The sequence below is a fragment of the Copadichromis virginalis genome, linkage group LG11 (genome assembly GCF_057382275.1).
Source record: "Copadichromis virginalis isolate Kocher_CV1m ecotype Utaka linkage group LG11, C_Virginalis_male_GT1.1, whole genome shotgun sequence".
In the NCBI taxonomy this organism is placed as follows: Eukaryota; Metazoa; Chordata; class Actinopteri; order Cichliformes; family Cichlidae; genus Copadichromis; species Copadichromis virginalis.
In genome coordinates this window covers 24884816-24902573 of record NC_140628.1, presented here as the reverse complement: position 1 = coordinate 24902573, position 17758 = coordinate 24884816, and the positions used below count along the sequence as shown (strand labels likewise).

General features: G+C 41.7%; 3 protein-coding genes across 3 annotated transcripts; 2 read left to right on the top strand and 1 right to left on the bottom strand.

The window, feature by feature from the left end:
* The first annotated feature begins 1409 nt into the window (after positions 1 to 1409).
* Positions 1410 to 4226, top strand: LOC146698734 (uncharacterized). Its single transcript, XM_085472697.1, has 5 exons — positions 1410 to 1950; positions 2333 to 2439; positions 2556 to 2627; positions 2924 to 3070; positions 3201 to 4226. Exons 1-5 carry the CDS (start codon positions 1938 to 1940, stop codon positions 3534 to 3536), a joined length of 675 nt encoding a protein of 224 aa, XP_085328823.1. The 5' UTR covers positions 1410 to 1937; the 3' UTR covers positions 3537 to 4226.
* A 1035-nt stretch (positions 4227 to 5261) lies between these two features.
* Positions 5262 to 11749, top strand: grwd1 (glutamate-rich WD repeat containing 1). The gene is made up of 7 exons (XM_085474018.1): positions 5262 to 5605; positions 5696 to 5813; positions 8798 to 8960; positions 9058 to 9268; positions 9810 to 9955; positions 10604 to 10795; positions 11401 to 11749. The coding sequence occupies exons 1-7, from the start codon at positions 5389 to 5391 to the stop codon at positions 11707 to 11709; spliced, it is 1356 nt and encodes a 451-aa protein (XP_085330144.1). The 5' UTR covers positions 5262 to 5388; the 3' UTR covers positions 11710 to 11749.
* Positions 11750 to 12185: 436 nt separating this feature from the next.
* On the bottom strand, positions 12186 to 15134 carry cdc42ep5 (CDC42 effector protein (Rho GTPase binding) 5). Its single transcript, XM_085474019.1, has 2 exons — positions 14945 to 15134; positions 12186 to 14134 (listed from the first exon to the last, which is right to left on the bottom strand). Exon 2 carries the CDS (start codon positions 14130 to 14132, stop codon positions 13245 to 13247), a length of 888 nt encoding a protein of 295 aa, XP_085330145.1. The 5' UTR covers positions 14133 to 14134; positions 14945 to 15134; the 3' UTR covers positions 12186 to 13244.
* Between the last annotated feature and the right edge of the window lie 2624 nt (positions 15135 to 17758).

Here is a 17758-nt window from a genome sequence, read left to right as displayed (position 1 = left end):
TGTGGTGAATAGAAAGAAAATGGGAGGGAAAGTGAAGCGGAGGTGGAGACCTTTTGTTTCTCCATCACCTCCCACTCGTTTGAAGGTCTTCCTGCGAGCAAGCTTTAAGTGGTGTAAGACAGCACTTTTAAAGAAAAAATTTTCCCCCAAGTCCTGAAACATACAAAAAGTGTTGCCTAACAAGGACCCGGGACAGATGACCACATCGGCAGGATTTGGGGTTTTTAATGAACCAGTCACTCTGATCTGCTTTTGTTTTTTCCATGCCAGTTATATGAGCCTGTTGATGTGCTGAAGCTCGCAGACTTTACTCAGTAAAATGTGGCTTTATTTAAGTTGGAGGATGTTTTTGAAAAAAAATTTCATGACCCCAAAATTTTAAGTTTCAAACTTGTGTTTTAGTCCTAATTATGAAGGAAAAAGTGAGTTTGCATATATTGGAGTGACTAGGTTTTTTTTCCTATTTAAAGGAATGCACTTCTTTTGTTTTTATTAAATCTGGATTTCATTTGTTGAGTTAGGCTCCGACATGTGTGGACTTCATCTGCAGCAGCTTCACAAATTTTCTGCGTATTTACTTCCCTCTGAATTTTAAATGCAGTATGAACCAGGAAGACGGCACTCTGACTAGATATTTATATCAATCATAAACGTAGCATAAGTAAAGAGGTTTTGATTTAGTCATGCCTTGGGGAATATGGAGCCCTCGCTTGCTGCGGCTGTCTGGTTTCCTTTTCCTGTCAGTAGAGATACCTCTCTGGGAAATTTTCCTCTGTCGTTTGGCTTATGATCCAACAAACATGAAGAATAACGACTTCCTTCCTTTCATCATTAATCAACTCCTGTTGACATCTGACTGATATCCCAAACCAACGTGATGCTTTGCATAACCTGAGGCCACAAAACAACACTTTACAGACAGGATGATGACAGCTGTGCACAGCTATCATCACAATCATACCATACAACTCTGTAAAGCCAATTTTAACATTAATGACTAAAGAAAGCAGTCATGTTGGGATGACTTGCATCTTCTGGCAATTCAGTGTTGCAATCTTTCTCGTTAGCTCTTCGAGGAATGTAATGAATGTGATCCTTATTTCTAAAAGAAACTGACTGTTAATGAATGACTTAATGGGATGATACTGCGCACTGACTTACGGGACAGCGACTGATAGAATCAACAGGCAGAGAGGTGTGGGGAAGAATCCAAATGAAAAACATATGCTCTGACTGCATAACTAAGCCTCTTCGGCCCTGGTTGGGAGCGGGAGGATGGGGGTGGGAGCGGGAGGATGGGGGTGGGGGGGTGTTGGGGAATGTGGGAAGCAGAAGGGAGGGAGACGGGTCAGTCAATAGTGAGGTAAAACGTGTGCCTGTGGGAGTGGCCGACGCATAAAGGGAGAATTGAGCGGAGCACTTTCACTTTGAGCTGTGCCTGTGTCTGAGTAGGATACAGAGGGATAGGGAGAAATCCAGGGGAAGAGGTCAGCTCTGGCACTTTATTCATTAACCACTTTTAAGGGACAGAGACAGAGTGGCCAGGAAAATTCTAGGTCAGTAGTGAGAAAGGGAAAGGAGAAAAGATTTAGAAAGGGAAATAGAAAAACAAGGCTTTCAAAGTGAAAGGCTGCAGCCACCCTGGCTTCAAGTGGGAAAACCCAAAGTGAGAGAGCATGTCGATGTGAGGTGACAAGTGGGGCATGTGCATGGAAAGTACCAAAGGACCCTAAGTAAAGAGAAGGGGATGATCTGAGGGATGTGAACAGGAAGACTAAATATCAAGCAGTGAAGAAGAAGAGACAGAAGCCTGCTCTTTCAAAGACCTGTAAAAAAACCACAGGAGGAAGCTTCGCCTTTTACAGAGTGACAGTGAAGCTTGCCTGCAGAGTCACTGCTGTCAACAAGAGAAATGGACATGCAGTCAAGATAAAACGATGACACTGCGAGGTGAGAAACTATTATTTTCATGTTAAATTTTTGTCTGTTTTTCACCCTTTTTAAATGTCTGTGGGATTATAGTGAAACAGCAGTCCTGGTTAATGCATAGTGAGATTTAAATGGTGAATCAAAGTTGGTTTTTTTGCGCCACTTTGAAACATCACAGCCATTTCTGGTGCCCTAATTAAATTAGAGATGTTGCAATCGTAGCCCAGTGTCTCCTGCTGTTTTCTTTTTTTTTAAAAAGAAAGAAATGGCTAATTTACACAGGAAATGATGTCATGTTCTTTTTAGTAGCTATGCACTTTGAACAAGCTACAAACCACAGAAAGTTTCCAGCAATTATGTGACTTGTTTTCTGTGGCTTTCGCTCTTATCATGTCTCCAACAGTTCTACTGTTGCTGTCATTACTAACTGCCCCATGTGGTGGATGTGAGTTTGACCTGGAAGGTGTGAAAAATATCAAAGGGACCATCGATTCGAGTTCAGCAGGCTTTGTAAGTGAAACTCTCTTTACTTCGTTTCTAAATATTTACTTCTATGTCCATATAGACCTGTGTGGTCCTTCTGGGTATCTGGCTTCTCATCTTTGCCTCTTTTCTCCCTCCTTCAGCGCACAGTGTTTCCTAAGGATTACTATGTGGTACATCGATATACAAGACACATGCTCTGTGACACCGATCCGGTGAGTTGTTTATATAGGAAGTGCTCATATAGATCTTATATATCCTGTTCATTTTAACCTTCTCCTGAAGCCCACTTGGGTTTTTTTTTAAAGAGAATAATTACTTGCTTTTTTCCTTTGGTCGTCTTCCATTATAACAAGTCACATGCTCTGTTTAATAACAGTCTGTTGTCCCAAGTGGCCTCCAGCCTCTCTCGTAACACGGTTACTTGTGTGGTTCTTGCGGTGATTTGTCATGTGTTTTACATGCTAGTCCTAATTTTGGGGTTATTGTGTTGCTCTGTTTTTCCTCGCAGTGTTGCGTGTTCCCTGCTGCGTATGTCCTCCATGATTCTTGGCAAGTGCTCCTGACAAACCTCTGGGAGGAACACTTAAATCACTCTCTTGTTGTGGAACTTACACGGACACTGGATAAAATTATTAGCAAGAACAGAAACATGGAAGTACGTATTCTCTTTTTCTTGTCGTGACATTGCTCGCTTCAGTATCAAGTAGCTGTTTCAAACATGACTTTGTTAGTCAGATTTGTTGTCTTGATAATACTGATCTCTCTTCCTTGTTTCCTTGCTGCAGATGTTTCGGGAGGAGACAGACTTATCCCAGTTCTCCTTGGTGTCTTCCTCTCCAGAAGAACTCCTAAAGTTAACATCAGAACTTTTTAGCCGGTGGATTCAAATTGGGTGCCCACCTTCAATTGAAACATGCACCCTGCCCAACTTGCCACCGTCTGTTGAAAGGAAGGACTACAGCCCATCAAGGGTCAGACTTTTAACCACTAGAGCGGTAGACAATATGAAATCTGGCAGGATTATAGACACACCGCCACTGTCCAGTGGGGTTCCCCCATCATATTCTGCATTTGTTTGGAGCTCCTTATTATTAAGACTCTACTGGTGTTTGCTACCATAGTTGTCAAAAAGGGTCTTATATATATCTTTATAGGCACTGATGACTGTTTTCTTAAGTTTTTGTCTCTGTGTTTCGGTGTGGTAAGCTTTGTGAAACTCAAGTGTTACATCTGATGCACAAAATTAGAGCAAACCACCAGTCTCGCCGTCCAACAGCGCTCTGTAAGAGGTGATATCGCAGATGTAATCCAATAGCATCACTATTTAGAGCAAGCTATCTATGGTTTATGTTCTTCTTGCTAATGGGCATTGCCTGCCACTGTTTACAAATGGATGTATATGTATTTACTTTTGTACAGAAAAATAAATTAAAGACATTTAGATATATGCATCGTTAGCTTTTGGTGTAACTTGCCAGTATCCAAAGTCTGTGTTATATTTATTACAGTATTTTGAATGTACATTTACAGTTAGACTACTTAAGTAAATGTGCTTAAGTGTTGGGATATACATATTTACTTTTTTTTTCATTTAAATACACTTTTACGCCACATTTTAGAGGTAAATACTGTCATTTCTCTCCACATTTGTAAAAAATGATTATGCACTGTGGCACACTGAAAAACTCAACAGTTTATGAAGTTGTTAAAATCAGTGCACTGCCAATTACAGCTGTAATGCCTGCATAATGATACTGTAGCCTATGATCAGCACTAACTTATGACATTAATAAAACTACAGTTGCAGAGCAATCACAGGTACAATTCTTGCCCAATTTGCATTTGTAACTTTGCAGTGTGGTCCTGCTATTTGCAGCAGCAAAGTATTTAATCAGTCGGAGTTATATGTTTACAGTTTTCTCCCTGCTGCTTTTAAGAGATTACGTTTTGTGTTTAATCTTGCATTCCAACTGCAAGAGTCTGCATTCGTGTGAACTCAACCGTAGATTCTCTTGTAAAGAGGCAGCCTTTGTCTGGAAACTCTTCAAATATATTCTGCAGCTTTAGTTTAAAAAAAAATTAAATAACTAAAAAGTCTAAGAGATCAGTTGCAGATGACAGAGGAATGTGTGGTAGAACAGCCCGGGATGTTAAGGCTCTTGTCAAAGACCTCGATAAAAGAGCACTTGTCTCTACTTGTACTCAGCTACACGTGAAAGAAACACCTTCGTCCTGACAGAACCCCCCGAGTAGTTTCACAATCTCTTAAATGTGAGTGTTTGTTAAAAGAGCAGAGAAGGTTTCAAGAGAATCTCTGGCACAATTTTAATAATGAAATTCAAACACAAATGTAAAAGAAAGAAACACATGCTTAGACAAACGTGTATAAGAGAAATTGCCCAAGTATTCTTATGAATTTAGCATAGCAGCTTTTATGGCAGTTTCCCAACACCCTGATACAGTGAGTGCAAAACTATCTATAAATTATTGCCAGTGAGTAGCTGTGAGTCAAAGCCTGACTTCCCATTAGTGGTGCAGGGGCTGCTGAGCCCCCTGCCAGTACCAGGCTGTGCTGCGTAAGATGTAATACAGCACATTCAAATAAATCTCATTAAATCACACAATCATGACTCAGAGGTGAAGACTCTTTACTGATCGGTGCATGGACACGATCCCAAATGTTCTTAAGCAAAAGGCTAATTATCTTCCAGGGAGGAGACAGAACATTTGCCATGTAGCTAACGCTAACAGTGTCCACGCTAATAATGTTCACGTGATCCTCAGGGCTTACAGTGTGAGACAATTAATTGCAAGCCTGGTCTTTCCTGGCAACAGGGGCTCTTTTGCCAAAGAGGTCAGCTGAATTCCCGTAAACAGGGAGAGAGGGGCGCCGCTGGTGAGGAGGGTGAGCGGCGTTTAAACCACGTGGCCGCTGCCTGCACCGGAAGTACGCCACACCGTGCCTCTGCCAAGATGTCTGCGCCCGGTGAGCACGCCGTGGAGGAAAACGAGATGGAGGAGATGGACGAAGCAGGCAGCGATGAGGACGAAGGGGTGGAAATGGAAGAGGAAGGGGCAGAGGGAGAGGAGGAGAAGAAAGTGTACGTGCCCGGGATCGAGCCGCTTGAGCCCGGGGAGGAGCTGGAGATGGACCGCTCCGCGTACCGCATGTATCACGAGTGCCAGACAGGCAAGTTAAAGTCATCATTACTCCCAATGAAGTTCACGCTTCCACCATGTGGGATCTCTGGGCTTAAGTTACCTTGTTGTTTATGTTCAGGTGCTCCATGCCTGAGCTTCGACATCTTAAGGGATGGAGATGGAGACAGCAGGGAGCAGTTTCCCCTGTCCATGCTGCTCTGTGCGGGCACGCAGGCGGACACGGCTCTGAAGAACAGGTACAGGACCACTGACCTTTAACCCACACCTTCATTACTGTCGGCACTCAGCATTTAATCCGAAAGCACCATTTTTAAAGGTCCTGCTCAATAACGCCGGATGTCCTGCACCTCCGTGTGTTTATTTTGGTCGTTTAAACTGGTGTCAGTGGTTAGTTTCACAAATATATTTTAGAGTGATCTGTCATGTTTGGCCTGGAGTAATTTTATCCAGCTGACATTGTGCAAGAGGCAAGTTAAACCCATAAACTCCCCCCATCCCCCCAGTTTTTAAATACATATTTATTCGTAGCAGACGCATTCAGGTGGCAGTTGCATAACAACATTTAGGCAAAGTTAAAATGAGCAAACACAGCACCAGAGGATAAAATAATGGCTTGCAAATATTATTTAAGAGCAAGACTAATTAAGTAAAGTGATTACAAAAGGATATTTTTGAAATTTAACAAGAGCAAGTACAAAAACCATAAGCAGAGGGAAGCACTTTTGCAGTGGGACGTATTCATTTTTGCGTGAGAGGTTGGACTGGACTGTTTTCCACTAATTCTAAAAAGCTTGGTTAGGAAGCTGCATCCATTTGTGTGCAACCCTCCCAGACAAATATAATTCCATATTATTACTAATTGGGTACTTTGAGCCGCTCCCTTTTTCCCAAGGGGTCTGAGTATGCATGCTGATTTGGTATAGCTTTTAGCCCGGATGTCCTGAGGTAACTTTCCAGTTTATCCAAGCTGGGGAATTGTGAGACCTGCGGGTTTAAATATGTTTACTACTAATTTGTTCCAAATACTAGAATTTTTCTCCCTAAAAATGAAGCATACAGTTGTTGGACACTCAATACCACACAGCGGATTGTTCTATTAAAAATATGCCAAAGGGCACGAACAAGTTTGGCACACAGCAGCTGGCTGCAGCTGCTTGATCCTGGCACAGCTGGGAGTCAGAGTTATGAAAAACATCCAAATGAAATCCAAGTCGGTGAGTTATTAAATTAACACACACTCCTGTACAGCTGTTATAATGGGAGAGATTGGCTGCAGAGACCAGGATGTAACCACAGTAGCTTCATGGCTGGATTTGGGCATTTTAATGCTTTGGCTAGCCTGAAGCGACTGTTTGAGCACCTGTAGTTTTTGGCACTTCCGTGGTTTTGTTTTTTTAGCTGTGTAAGCTACAGAGACAGACACCTATTCATGCTCATATTCACACCCAGCTTTAAGTCACCAGTTAACTGTAAGCCGCTCGACTGTAGGAGAAAGTGAGCTAAAAGAAAACACAGAGCGGCGCCACCCAGTCTGTTGGAAGTTCAAATCCCTGAACCTTCTAGCCGTGAGGCCACAATTAATATTCCATTTTTCTCCCTATTATTACTAGGACAGTTCACAGAATAAAGGCTGGCTTACTCTAATTTTAAAAGTCACATCACTGTAACGCAGCTAATCAGTAGCACAAAGTGAGCACTTGGTCTGTTTACTCTGGAGTATTGAGTAGGGAGAGTTAAAGAGTTCAAAAAGCTGAAAGCAGGCATTAAGCTTCACCACATTTAGAAGCGACAGCAGCTCAGCTCTGCTGCAGCCATGTGCCGAGCAGTAGAGCTGAACACAGGTATTTGTAGTTGCATTTTTATCCTAATTCATGGCAAAGTTGTCCTAAGACAATGAGTTTATGTAGCAGATTAAGTTGGTCATCTATAGTCTGACTATAGTTTGATCACAGTGTGGGATAAAAACAAACGTGTAGATGTTGTAGAAACTCTGTTCACTCACACTTTCTCATTCATACAACAATAAAAGAATACCAATGCCAGACACGGTGGGCCACAAGCCAGGTTACTGCAAGTGCTGATCCCAAGCTCGAATAAAGGCTAAGGGTTGCATCAGGAACGGCATTCAGAAAATCAAATATGCAGATTATCAAGAGAGCTTTTTATGTACTGGCCCGGTCAAGGTCCGGGTTAATGACAGGCAGCTGGAGGAAATTGTGCTACTGCTGGGCAAAGAAAAAGGAGGAGGAGTAAGGAAGGTCTGCTTGAAGGCAATGAAAAAGAAGGAAAGGTACAAGCGAGGGTGCTAAACTGCCAGGCAGGAGGAAAAGAGGAAGACCACAGAAAAAGGTTCACGGATGTAGTGAAGGAGGACATGCAGACGGCTAATGAGACAGAGGAGGAAGCCAGAGATGGAGGCAGATGTGCTGTGGCGACCCCTAAAGGGAGCAGCTGAAAGAAGACGAAAATAACCATAATTAACCTTAATAAGTAACAATAAGTAATACCTGTGAAAGATCCCTGCTTGGATGCCAGGAGGAGAAACACATTCGTTCAGGTTCAAGACCTCTAATTAGATTAGAGGATGGATGTTTTTACATTAGACCAGTATTGCAGGAGTAGTGGGCAAGACTAAAACTTGAAAATGATTTTAATTTCTTTAAATTTAAGACCTCCAACAACTTCATTCCTTATTTAAAAAGCTGCTTTGTGCAGGTGTCCCCAGGAGGTGTCCTTTCATCCAAAATCATCGCATTATTGCCACGTTTCCATGTGTAGTAATGTTAAATTCCCCTTATTTTCCCATTTTTCCTGTTGTACATGTTTATTGTTATCATTACCAAATGTGTCGTTTATAGCAGAGAAAAGCAAACTCTTTAATGTCTAAAGGAAGATTCTTTTGGATGCTAACATTAAAGCATTGACTCTCTTCACTATAGACCACACCACAATGTTGTTTTTATTTGTTTGTTGTTTGGATTTTCCTGTGATGCACAGTTTCAGTTTTGTTCTGATGTCAGCTCTCGTACTGTTCCCCTGAAAGGTCTCCTTTCGGTGGAGACTTCAGTGGTCAATTAAAGGTTATTGGAAAATCTCAAGCACTCAAAGATGAAGCACACTGATGCAGGATAGTTAGATTTTTCTTTTTGGACTGGGGTATGTCCCAGAAATCAATGCTAATAAATTAATTGTTAATTAATTGTTTTTTGTTTTTTGGCAGACTTTTGGTCATGCGCATGTATAACCTTCATGGAACAGAGAAGGACAAAGAGGAGGAAGAGAGCAGCGATGACGAAAGTGATGAAGAGGAGGAGGATGAAGAAAAGAAACCACAGATGGAACTGGCCATGATGCCCCACTATGGGGGGATTAACAGAGTCAGGGTATGTAGACGTTTATAAGTAAATAAAATCAGTATCTTGTGCATCAGTTTTTCTTAATTCTCTGATGATTCGACTAATTTTGCTTCTTGGCGTCCAGGTGACTCAGGTTGGAGAGCAGTCATTAGCCGCTGTGTGGTCAGACAAGGGACAGGTGGAAATCTTTGATCTCCGATCCCAGCTGGAGGCCGTCCACAGTTCTGCTGCTATGGCTGCATTCATCAAACAGCAGAAGGAGGCAGCAGCGCTCTTCAGTTTCTCAGGGCACATGACTGAAGGCTTTGCAATTGACTGGTCGCCTAAAGTACCTGGTATGTGAGGCTTATCCTGTAAGACTGCTATACAGATGTGAAAAAACAAAAGAAAAGCAAAACAGCTCACCCTGTGTGGCAACATTGTTTTGTGCAAGCAGCCATGTCCCTGATTGCACCTGGACTACTTCGTTATCTGATTGACATGATAAAAACAGTCTCCACCTTGTGCAAGATATTTTTGTTCCCATGTTCTTAACTGTGTCTGCCCGTGCAAACCTGTCATCGGGAATCAGAAAAGTATTGTCCACTGCAGGGCTGACACCGGTGTATACGTCAGAGAGGGATCAGCTACGATTAAAAACGTGCAGTAGTTTTAGTGAAAAGATGCCAGTGTGGGCTTTTATAAGAATAACGCTGGAAGGAAATCCACCTTAAAGTGCCGACAAAGAAGAACACAAATTCCTCTTAAACATGTAAACGGGTTGTTTTTATTTGCATGTATTTGAATGTCTTTGAAAGCTGCGATTGACTGAGATAAAGAATTGAATAGATGTCTGTCAAAGATTAAAATGTTAATTGTTTTGTGTTTTGTTGACAGGTCGGCTTGTCAGCGGGGACTGCAAGAAAAACATCCACGTGTGGGAGCCGCGGGAGGGGGGGACTTCCTGGCAGATTGACCAGCGACCTTTCAGCTCCCACACAAAGTCTGTGGAAGATCTGCAGTGGTCGCCTACAGAAGCTACAGTATGTTTGTACACCAACGGTGACGTAGTGGCACAAACTTTGGCAGATTGTGCTTGCTGGCTTGTTGCACCCTTAACCGCAGCGGTAACATTAGTAGGAGTGTCTGTTCTGAATCTTAAGAATTGTGATGTCTATACATTTCTAGGTATCTTCCACTAAGGTTAAGTCCCTGGTGATGTGTGGGTAATTCGTTGAAAAAATTGGGTGCGGTCACGGAGCAGAATTATGGAAACTTGCTGTTAAATGGCACGTGGTAAAAATAGAATATGGTAACACTTGCTGTGTGGCACCACAGAGTTGTGACATAACAAATTACAGCCCAAACTATGTAAATTACGCGAGTCTTAGCGCAGCAGTTAGTCACCAAACCAGTTTGTGACATGTCGATGTTCGTCCTATAAGACTGGGTGTTTGCATTTATGAAAGTATTCTTTATTTATTTTGGATTCTCAGGGCTTTTCAACTTGTACAGTCTTGTCTAAAATTTCTTGCTGCAGTAAGGATCATTAAGCATGCAAAGCCCACCAGAGCCCTCCCCTAGTAAATTCTTAAAAGGAAATAGTTCCTTGTTTGTGAAGGCTGTTGGATCTTATTGTGTTAAGTTACTTTAAAAGTTTACTTTACAATAACTGGACTCTCTTTCACCAGGTTTTTGCATCTTGTTCAGTGGATCAGTCTATTCGGATCTGGGACATCCGTGCCCCGCCCAATTCAATGCTCTCAGCCAATGAAGCTCACTCATCGGACATCAATGTAATCAGCTGGAACAGGAGCGAACCATTCCTCCTGTCAGGAGGGGACGATGGACTCCTGAAAGTGTGGGATCTGCGACAGTTTAAGGTACAAAAGAATAAATGGAGGCAATACATCTAAAGATAATTATGTAAGTCTAATTAAACACACATTGCACTCACAATAACAGAGCTATTATCAGTGTGCCAACATGTCACTGTGACCCACGATTAGTGTTAAATGGAAAACAATCTTTAGGCTTGTGCTGTCAGATTGTCTCACCTCTTAGTGTTCCGGCCCCACCTAACATTAGTTGTACAGTTGTGTAACAATAATAGCTTTAGCTGTTGCCTCCCTTCTAAATCAGGAAACTATTTTAATATATTTGGTGAAAAAACATTTACATGATTTATTACAGAGAGCTGAATGAGACTTTCACAGTACACAAAGTCCTAGTTGCACCGTATGAGCGACATATTTAACCCTTTCCCCCATAATGACGAGTTTAGACACCTCTGTGTACATCGGTAAAAACATGAGCACAGATCACCCTTCTGATGCACACCCAGTCCTTTTGTTCTTCAAGCAGGCCTGAAGCATGACAGTAACTGCTCTGTTCAGTGGTTGCTCCTAGTATGTTTTCAGAGTGAAACCCCACTGAGCTGAAACTGTATGAACAGCTGTCACACCTCACTGCTCTCCTGTTCCTGTAGACCGGGCGTCCCGTGGCCAACTTCAAGCAACACAGCGCTCCCATCACCTCGGTGGAGTGGAACCCCGTGGACTCGAGCGTGTTCGCCGCCTCGGGCGCCGACGACATCGTCAGCCAGTGGGATCTGTCTGTGGAGTCGTGCGACGTGGGCGCCAGGGTGGAGGCGGTCAGGGACCTTCCCCCTCAGCTGCTGTTCCTGCACCAGGGTCAGTCTGAGATCAAGGAGATCCACTGGCACCCGCAGATGCCGGGCATGATGGTCTCCACGGCTCTGTCGGGATTCAACGTGTTCAGGACGATATCCGTGTAGCGTTTGTGCGTTTTAGAGACAAATGGATAGTTTTGCATTTACATGCACTAAGAAAAATGTAATGTATATAAATAAGCTGTGTATGTAATAATTCAGCTCTTTGACATTTATTTTCCAACAAAGGCACCACATTATGGTCCCGTTTAACTTTCAGCCTGTATGTTTACAGACTTTTGAACTTTTTAAGGCATCACTTGCATGCTTAAAATAAATTTTTGATAACTTGACTGCTCTGTCATTTACTTTTTGAATTGCTAAAGGAAAAAATGAGTTTCCTGTCAAACATCTCTAACCTTTAATATAAATGGAATCATTATGAAAATGATAAAATGAAACAGGTTTATTTCAGTATTAATGTGTGTGAAATTTCACTCTCACCAGCAGCTACCTGGTATAGTTGGATCTCAGGCATTTAGCTTTTCAGCAACTTTCCTTGAAACAAAAGCCGAGGCTGGTTTCTATCTTTTTGAAGTCGCTTTATTCTTTTCACTGTAATCTTTGTGAAACCACAGGCTAACGAATGTGTTAACCAGCATTTTCAGCATGAGTTGAATGGTATTTCCCTTTTACAGCATTATGAAGTAACACAACAACAACAAAAAAGCAAAAAAATAGCAATTCCACTGCTGCTCCTGATTTAAAATCACATGATTGTCTTTGCATTTTAGTGTTAACCCAGCCCCACGGCCTTAAAGGAACAGCTGTGCTAATAACTGCACTTTGATATCAAGTCGCATTTGGTCTGAGCCGTTGTAAGATTTGGAATGTGACACATTCACAGTAATTATTTATAGACGCCGTCTCTCGCAACCCTTTGAAGACCTTTTCAAAGACTTTAATAAACATGCAATATGATGAATATGTAGTAAGACACTCGTATATCACAGGGTACAATAATGTAAGTGTATAGCTCCCTTTAAAGACATCAAAGACAAAAGAAATTAATTAACGATGCAGTTTAATTTAGCTTCAATCAAACTTTCCGCTGAGCTTTGATTTCTAAAGCAAAAACGTCCAAGAATGAAAAGAAATCAAAGTGTCGCAAACTTTTCACTTTCATTACCAAAACGGCTCACTGATTTTTTTTTTTTTCTTCTGATCAAATATCAAGTCTTCTGCAAATCTGTTACCCTGGTAGATAAAAACAATGTCTTTTCCAGTTGAGCAACATCGTCTCATTAAGTTCTGAAAAATCCAGTTTGAAGTCAGATATATCGTATTTAAACCTCCCATTCAAAAGCTACCGAAAAAGAAAGGTACTCTGAGAACGCAGTCCTCCACCAAGGCCAGCATCCTGTTCTGTAATTTGAAACGAGGTCATCTGGATCCACATTTGGTATGTCCTTTGCTCGTGTTCCAACTCTCCGCAAAGTTTAATAACATTCAGCTTTGTATTTTTTGCGTAATCTGGTTCACGGCCAAATCAACATCTTTGGTCACACATGGTATGTCCTTGGTGGAGGAATGATGAAATAAGGAAAATACAGTATATTTGATTTACTTGACAGCAAAGATTTGTTGGTGTAGTTTATCCCCTATAAACCGATTTCATCATCAAACTCATCTTCAAATGTGTAGCCTCGTCCTTCTTCATCCACCTCCTCCTCCTCCTCTGAATCAGTCTCTGAATGGCAGCTGCCAACCCTCCTCCTGTCCAATGGTGTGACCCCTTCATACTCGGAGCTTTGTGACGAGGCAGGACTGGGCGGCAAATCTGCATTGTGATTGGTGAACTCAATTTCACCTCCATCAGCTGGACTTTTGCCTTTCTCGCTCTCACTCCTCACTGGGCTATTACATGCTTCCAGATCCTGATCCTCTTCCTGGAAGTCAAACCCTTGACTTTCTTCCTCTTCCGATGCCTGACGAATGATCTCCTCCCGTTTATCGCTGAATCTCACCTTTGGTCGTAACCCCTTTAGCTTCATCCCGTTCACATCTGGTATCCTGCTGTCTTCCACCTGGATTCCGTCATGCTCTGCCAAGTTCTTCCCATTCAGCTCTCTCTGCCTGTTCACAGACATCGCCGCAGCCCCTTTCCCCTGCTTTGTTTCCACTACCTCCTGATTAGAGTGGAGCCCCAAACCATCCATTACGCCTAGTACATCTCCAAGCATAGATGGACCCAGGTCCAGGTCTAGGTCCAGGTTTAATGAAGACACTGAGTCAGAGTGCCGAAGCTCATTGTTCTGCAGGCTTTCTGGTGCATCTGCATTAAGATCACTGTGGTAGGAAGAAGAAACAATCCCAGGACTCGCCGGGTCAGGTTTGGGTGAACTCGGGCCAAGAGTGGACAGGAAAGAGGTATCGCCAAAGGCGTCTCCTCCCCTGCCGATGTGCATCGTGTGACGAAAATCACCCAGCGGGGCTGAGATCATGGTAGGGTCCAGGCGAGAGGCCCGGGATGATTTGTGGAGTGGCATGACTGTGAAGAAAGGCAGGTAAAGGAAGGAAGAAGGCAAAAATTAAAAGGAAGGATGAATTATTCAATTGTTTTGTTATGACAGCACTTCCTGAATGAAGACACAAAAAGAACAACAACTAGTGAATGAACAAAAAGTTAAAAAAGCACGTGTACAATGGAGGGCTCCAGTGATAGGACAGGCCAGTCTGAAAATCCACCATGTTGTGCAATATTGTGGGAAACCAGTGAGCGTTTTGGCACTGGTGCAGCTGTGAAGGCCATGCTGAGACTTGTACTTGAAGAACACTATGCAAAGTTAGCACATACTTTTCTCTGCCCTCAGGGGTGTTTGTAGACAAAACCACGGTTAAACAGTTTCTACAAAAGTAGATCTCTAAGTTAAAAACAACCGGTGGACATTAGATTAAACCCTGCTCCTGCTGAGATCATTATAACATTATTTAATTAAAAAGAAGGGCTAATTAATGGAATAAGCGCTAGCCATTACTGCACATTATATTTGTTAATCTCTCGAGTCACCTTTATAACATGTTATACACTCTGACTGAAGCCAGTCTCCACGTTTGGCTGCAGTTATGGGTTTAGCAGGGGAGGGGGCTGCAGGCCTGTAAGCCCAACCCTCAAAGTTTTCCAATAACAATTCAAAGTAAATGTTCTTTAGATAAATATACAGCTCTAAGAAGTATTGGTAATGGGAGATGCGGCTATTGATAAACCAATCAGAGAAGCGTGTGGATCAATGTAAAACTCAGCTTATCAACTGAGTGTGGGCGACACCAAAACATGTAAAGTATTTAGAAAAAAACTTACTTTAAAGCGTGAACTCTGGTCTTTGGTTGGCTCCCTCTCCACTCTCCAGCTTTTTCATCTGGCTTTTCGCTTTCGCTTCCCTCTCAACTTTTCCCTCGCTCTTTTTTCTCGCCGTCGTCCGCCTGTGTGAGTTTTCTTTTTCTTTTTTTTTCCTCCAAAGGGATGGGCACGGGCTGAGGAAGTGACGCGCCAGTTATTGGAGCGAGCTGGATCAAAGTGCTGACGACTCTATCGCACAGTGTTAAATATAAACCAGACCCACGAACGTGACCTGTCTGCTGCCCGGTTTGTGTTCACAGTTAAACTGATTCAGAGTTTCTGTGAATGAGTGAGTTTAGTTACAAATGTAACGAATGGCTCCTGTCACGAGGTGTGCGTGTGTTTGATCTTTTTAAGGGAATGTTGCCAAAATGTAAATACTGCTAAAGAAAAAAAAAAACAGAGTCCTGCTCACTAACCACACATTGGGGTTCGTTTCTTCTCATTTTACTTGAAGGACCACCTAACTTTTTAATAGCTAGCAAATTGCTTCTGTAGCTTTATTTACTATTAAAATAAAATAGAAATGTATAATATAAAAAATATGAACGAAATAATCGTTTTATCTTTTTTTTTTTTTTTTTTACATTTATTGTGTTTTGTGCTATATAAGACTATATACACTGTATACAAAAGATCTTTAGTTATTAGCTTGTTTATTTTGTTTTATTTCACTTTTTTCTATTTGATTAAGGTCATTTGTTTTATTTATTTCTTTATTATTTTTTAACAGTTTATTATTTTTTTCCCCTTATTGAGATTCTTTTCGTCATATTGAATTTTTTCTAATTTAGCTCTATATTTACTGATTTCAGTTCTTGGGTTATGGATTGTGTTTTATTTTTGGCTGTTATAGCACAGTATTTTCCCAACTTTGGGCACATCTTAAGTCTTTTCTCATCTTACTCTCTACTGTCCAACTTTCCAACCTTTACCACTCAACCCCAACCATCTCAACCTCACCAGACTCCAGCTCTTATTTGTTGTTTCCATATTTCATTTCTCCTAGCTATTTGGGATTAATTGGGTTTGATAAGCAGAGAAACAAAGCATCATCTAAGTAGTGCACTTGTTTGGCTTCATTTTAAGATGAGGATTAATAAAAAATGTGGCAGTTCTTTCTAGAGAAATCAGAAATTACTCATGAACACAACACAATCCAATTAATAGACAGAGCTGTCTTCATATTCCCTGATTTAAGATTAAAAGCTCTTATTTATCAATGTAAGTGTGACATATGCTGCTGTAGTGCTCTGTTGACCAATTAAAAATTGTACAACTTTATCAAAAAAAACTTGTCCAAGATTGCTAAAATGCTTCAATTCCTAGACAAACAGCACCTCAGTTTTACCTTCTCTGTGCTGTGTTGACATCTTGCACACTGTTTTAACTCAGTTGAGCTACACAAGCAGCAAACAATTTTGATGTCATGCTGAATGATGTAGGGTGGACAGAATACCTGCAATTATGTTTCCAAAGGAATGCAGTCACACAGGCCGGTTGACACACTCATATTTTTGAAGGGTTTCCACCTTATAATTACTTCACATAGCTAACCACATCATTTACATGTGCACTAAGTCAGGATTCATCTTTTTAAAATAAAAAAAAAGGCCAGACAAACCCTGACTTTGGGCCGACAACGGGAGTAGAGCAGAGATGCTTTTTAGGATAGTATCAGACTTCCTCCCCTGGGTAAAAGCAAACAGAAACATTACCACAGCAAGGTATTCATACAATAGGACCAGTTACTGAGTCATTGTGAGTGATTTCTCGTCACAAATGCCAAACATAGTTTGGTGATGATGTAGCCAACGAGCTGCTCACTCAGCCTTAGGCACATTTTCCTTCACCGTGAGAAATGAGAAGTGAGGTATTTGTTTTCAAAAGCTGCACCCTTAAAATGAGATTACTCGTTGAAGGCCTACTTTTTACTTTACATTTAAGATGAAAAGGAGCACTTCTGTTTTTTTTACTTAATGTGTCAACAATAAAAGCAACGCAGCAGCATGTCTTTCTTTCCTTATCAGAGTTTAATGTTTGATAGCATCATGCCCCCAAGATTAACCCCATGATTTCTCCTTTAACACACATCACGACTTCATTGTATGCTGACATGTATGATGATTTTCAGAAATGTTCATTCAAGAGAGTCTTCTAAAGACTCTCTTGAATGAACATTTCTGAAAAATGTGTGTGTGTGTGTGTGTGTGTGTGTGTGTGTGTGTGTGTGTGTGTGTGTGTGTGTGTGTGTGTGTGTGTGTGTAGTGGTGGGGGGATTTCTGGAAACGACTAAGGCAGGAAATGACTCGCCTCCCCTCAGTAGTACTCACACTAGCACAAACACACATCCTGCAGCTGTGTGTGCTTCACGGGAAGTCAAAGGGGAAAAATGGATCATGAGAACTGTAAAAAAAAAATAGCTACTGTTGCCCATCATTGATTAAAATAAGAGCTGCCCTCATTACTCATTGCCAGACATGGTCAACTGTGGTGAAACTTGTTGAATGTCGTGAATAAAAACTGACACTGGTGCTGATAATAGGATTAATTTGGGGGCTCTGTATAAGTAATTGTTGATTGATATTAGCAATGACTTCTTCTTTCAGATGCTCCCTTTAGGGGTCGCCACCTCTGCCTCCTCCTCGGTCACACGTACCCCCTGCATGTCCTCCTTCATTACGTGTCTTCACTGTGGCCTTCCTCTTTTCCTCCTGCCTGGCAGCTCTGTATTCAGCATCCTTTGTCCGGTACATCCAGTCCAGTTTTGCCTGA

What these genes read in the sequence shown, in the direction of transcription:
- LOC146698734 (XM_085472697.1), top strand. An exon ending in ATTCGAGTTCAGCAGGCTTT is followed by an intron (nt 2,440 to 2,555) that starts GTAAGTGAAACT and finishes TCCCTCCTTCAG; the next exon opens with CGCACAGTGTTTCCTAAGGA. An exon ending in TGCTCTGTGACACCGATCCG is followed by an intron (nt 2,628 to 2,923) that starts GTGAGTTGTTTA and finishes TTTTCCTCGCAG; the next exon opens with TGTTGCGTGTTCCCTGCTGC.
- cdc42ep5 (XM_085474019.1), bottom strand. Translation starts at nt 14,132, where the DNA reads ATGCCACTCCACAAATCATCCCGGGCCTCTCGCCTGGACCCTACCATG.
- grwd1 (XM_085474018.1), top strand. Translation starts at nt 5,389, where the DNA reads ATGTCTGCGCCCGGTGAGCACGCCGTGGAGGAAAACGAGATGGAGGAG. An exon ending in GTATCACGAGTGCCAGACAG is followed by an intron (nt 5,606 to 5,695) that starts GCAAGTTAAAGT and finishes GTTTATGTTCAG; the next exon opens with GTGCTCCATGCCTGAGCTTC. An exon ending in GACACGGCTCTGAAGAACAG is followed by an intron (nt 5,814 to 8,797) that starts GTACAGGACCAC and finishes GTTTTTTGGCAG; the next exon opens with ACTTTTGGTCATGCGCATGT.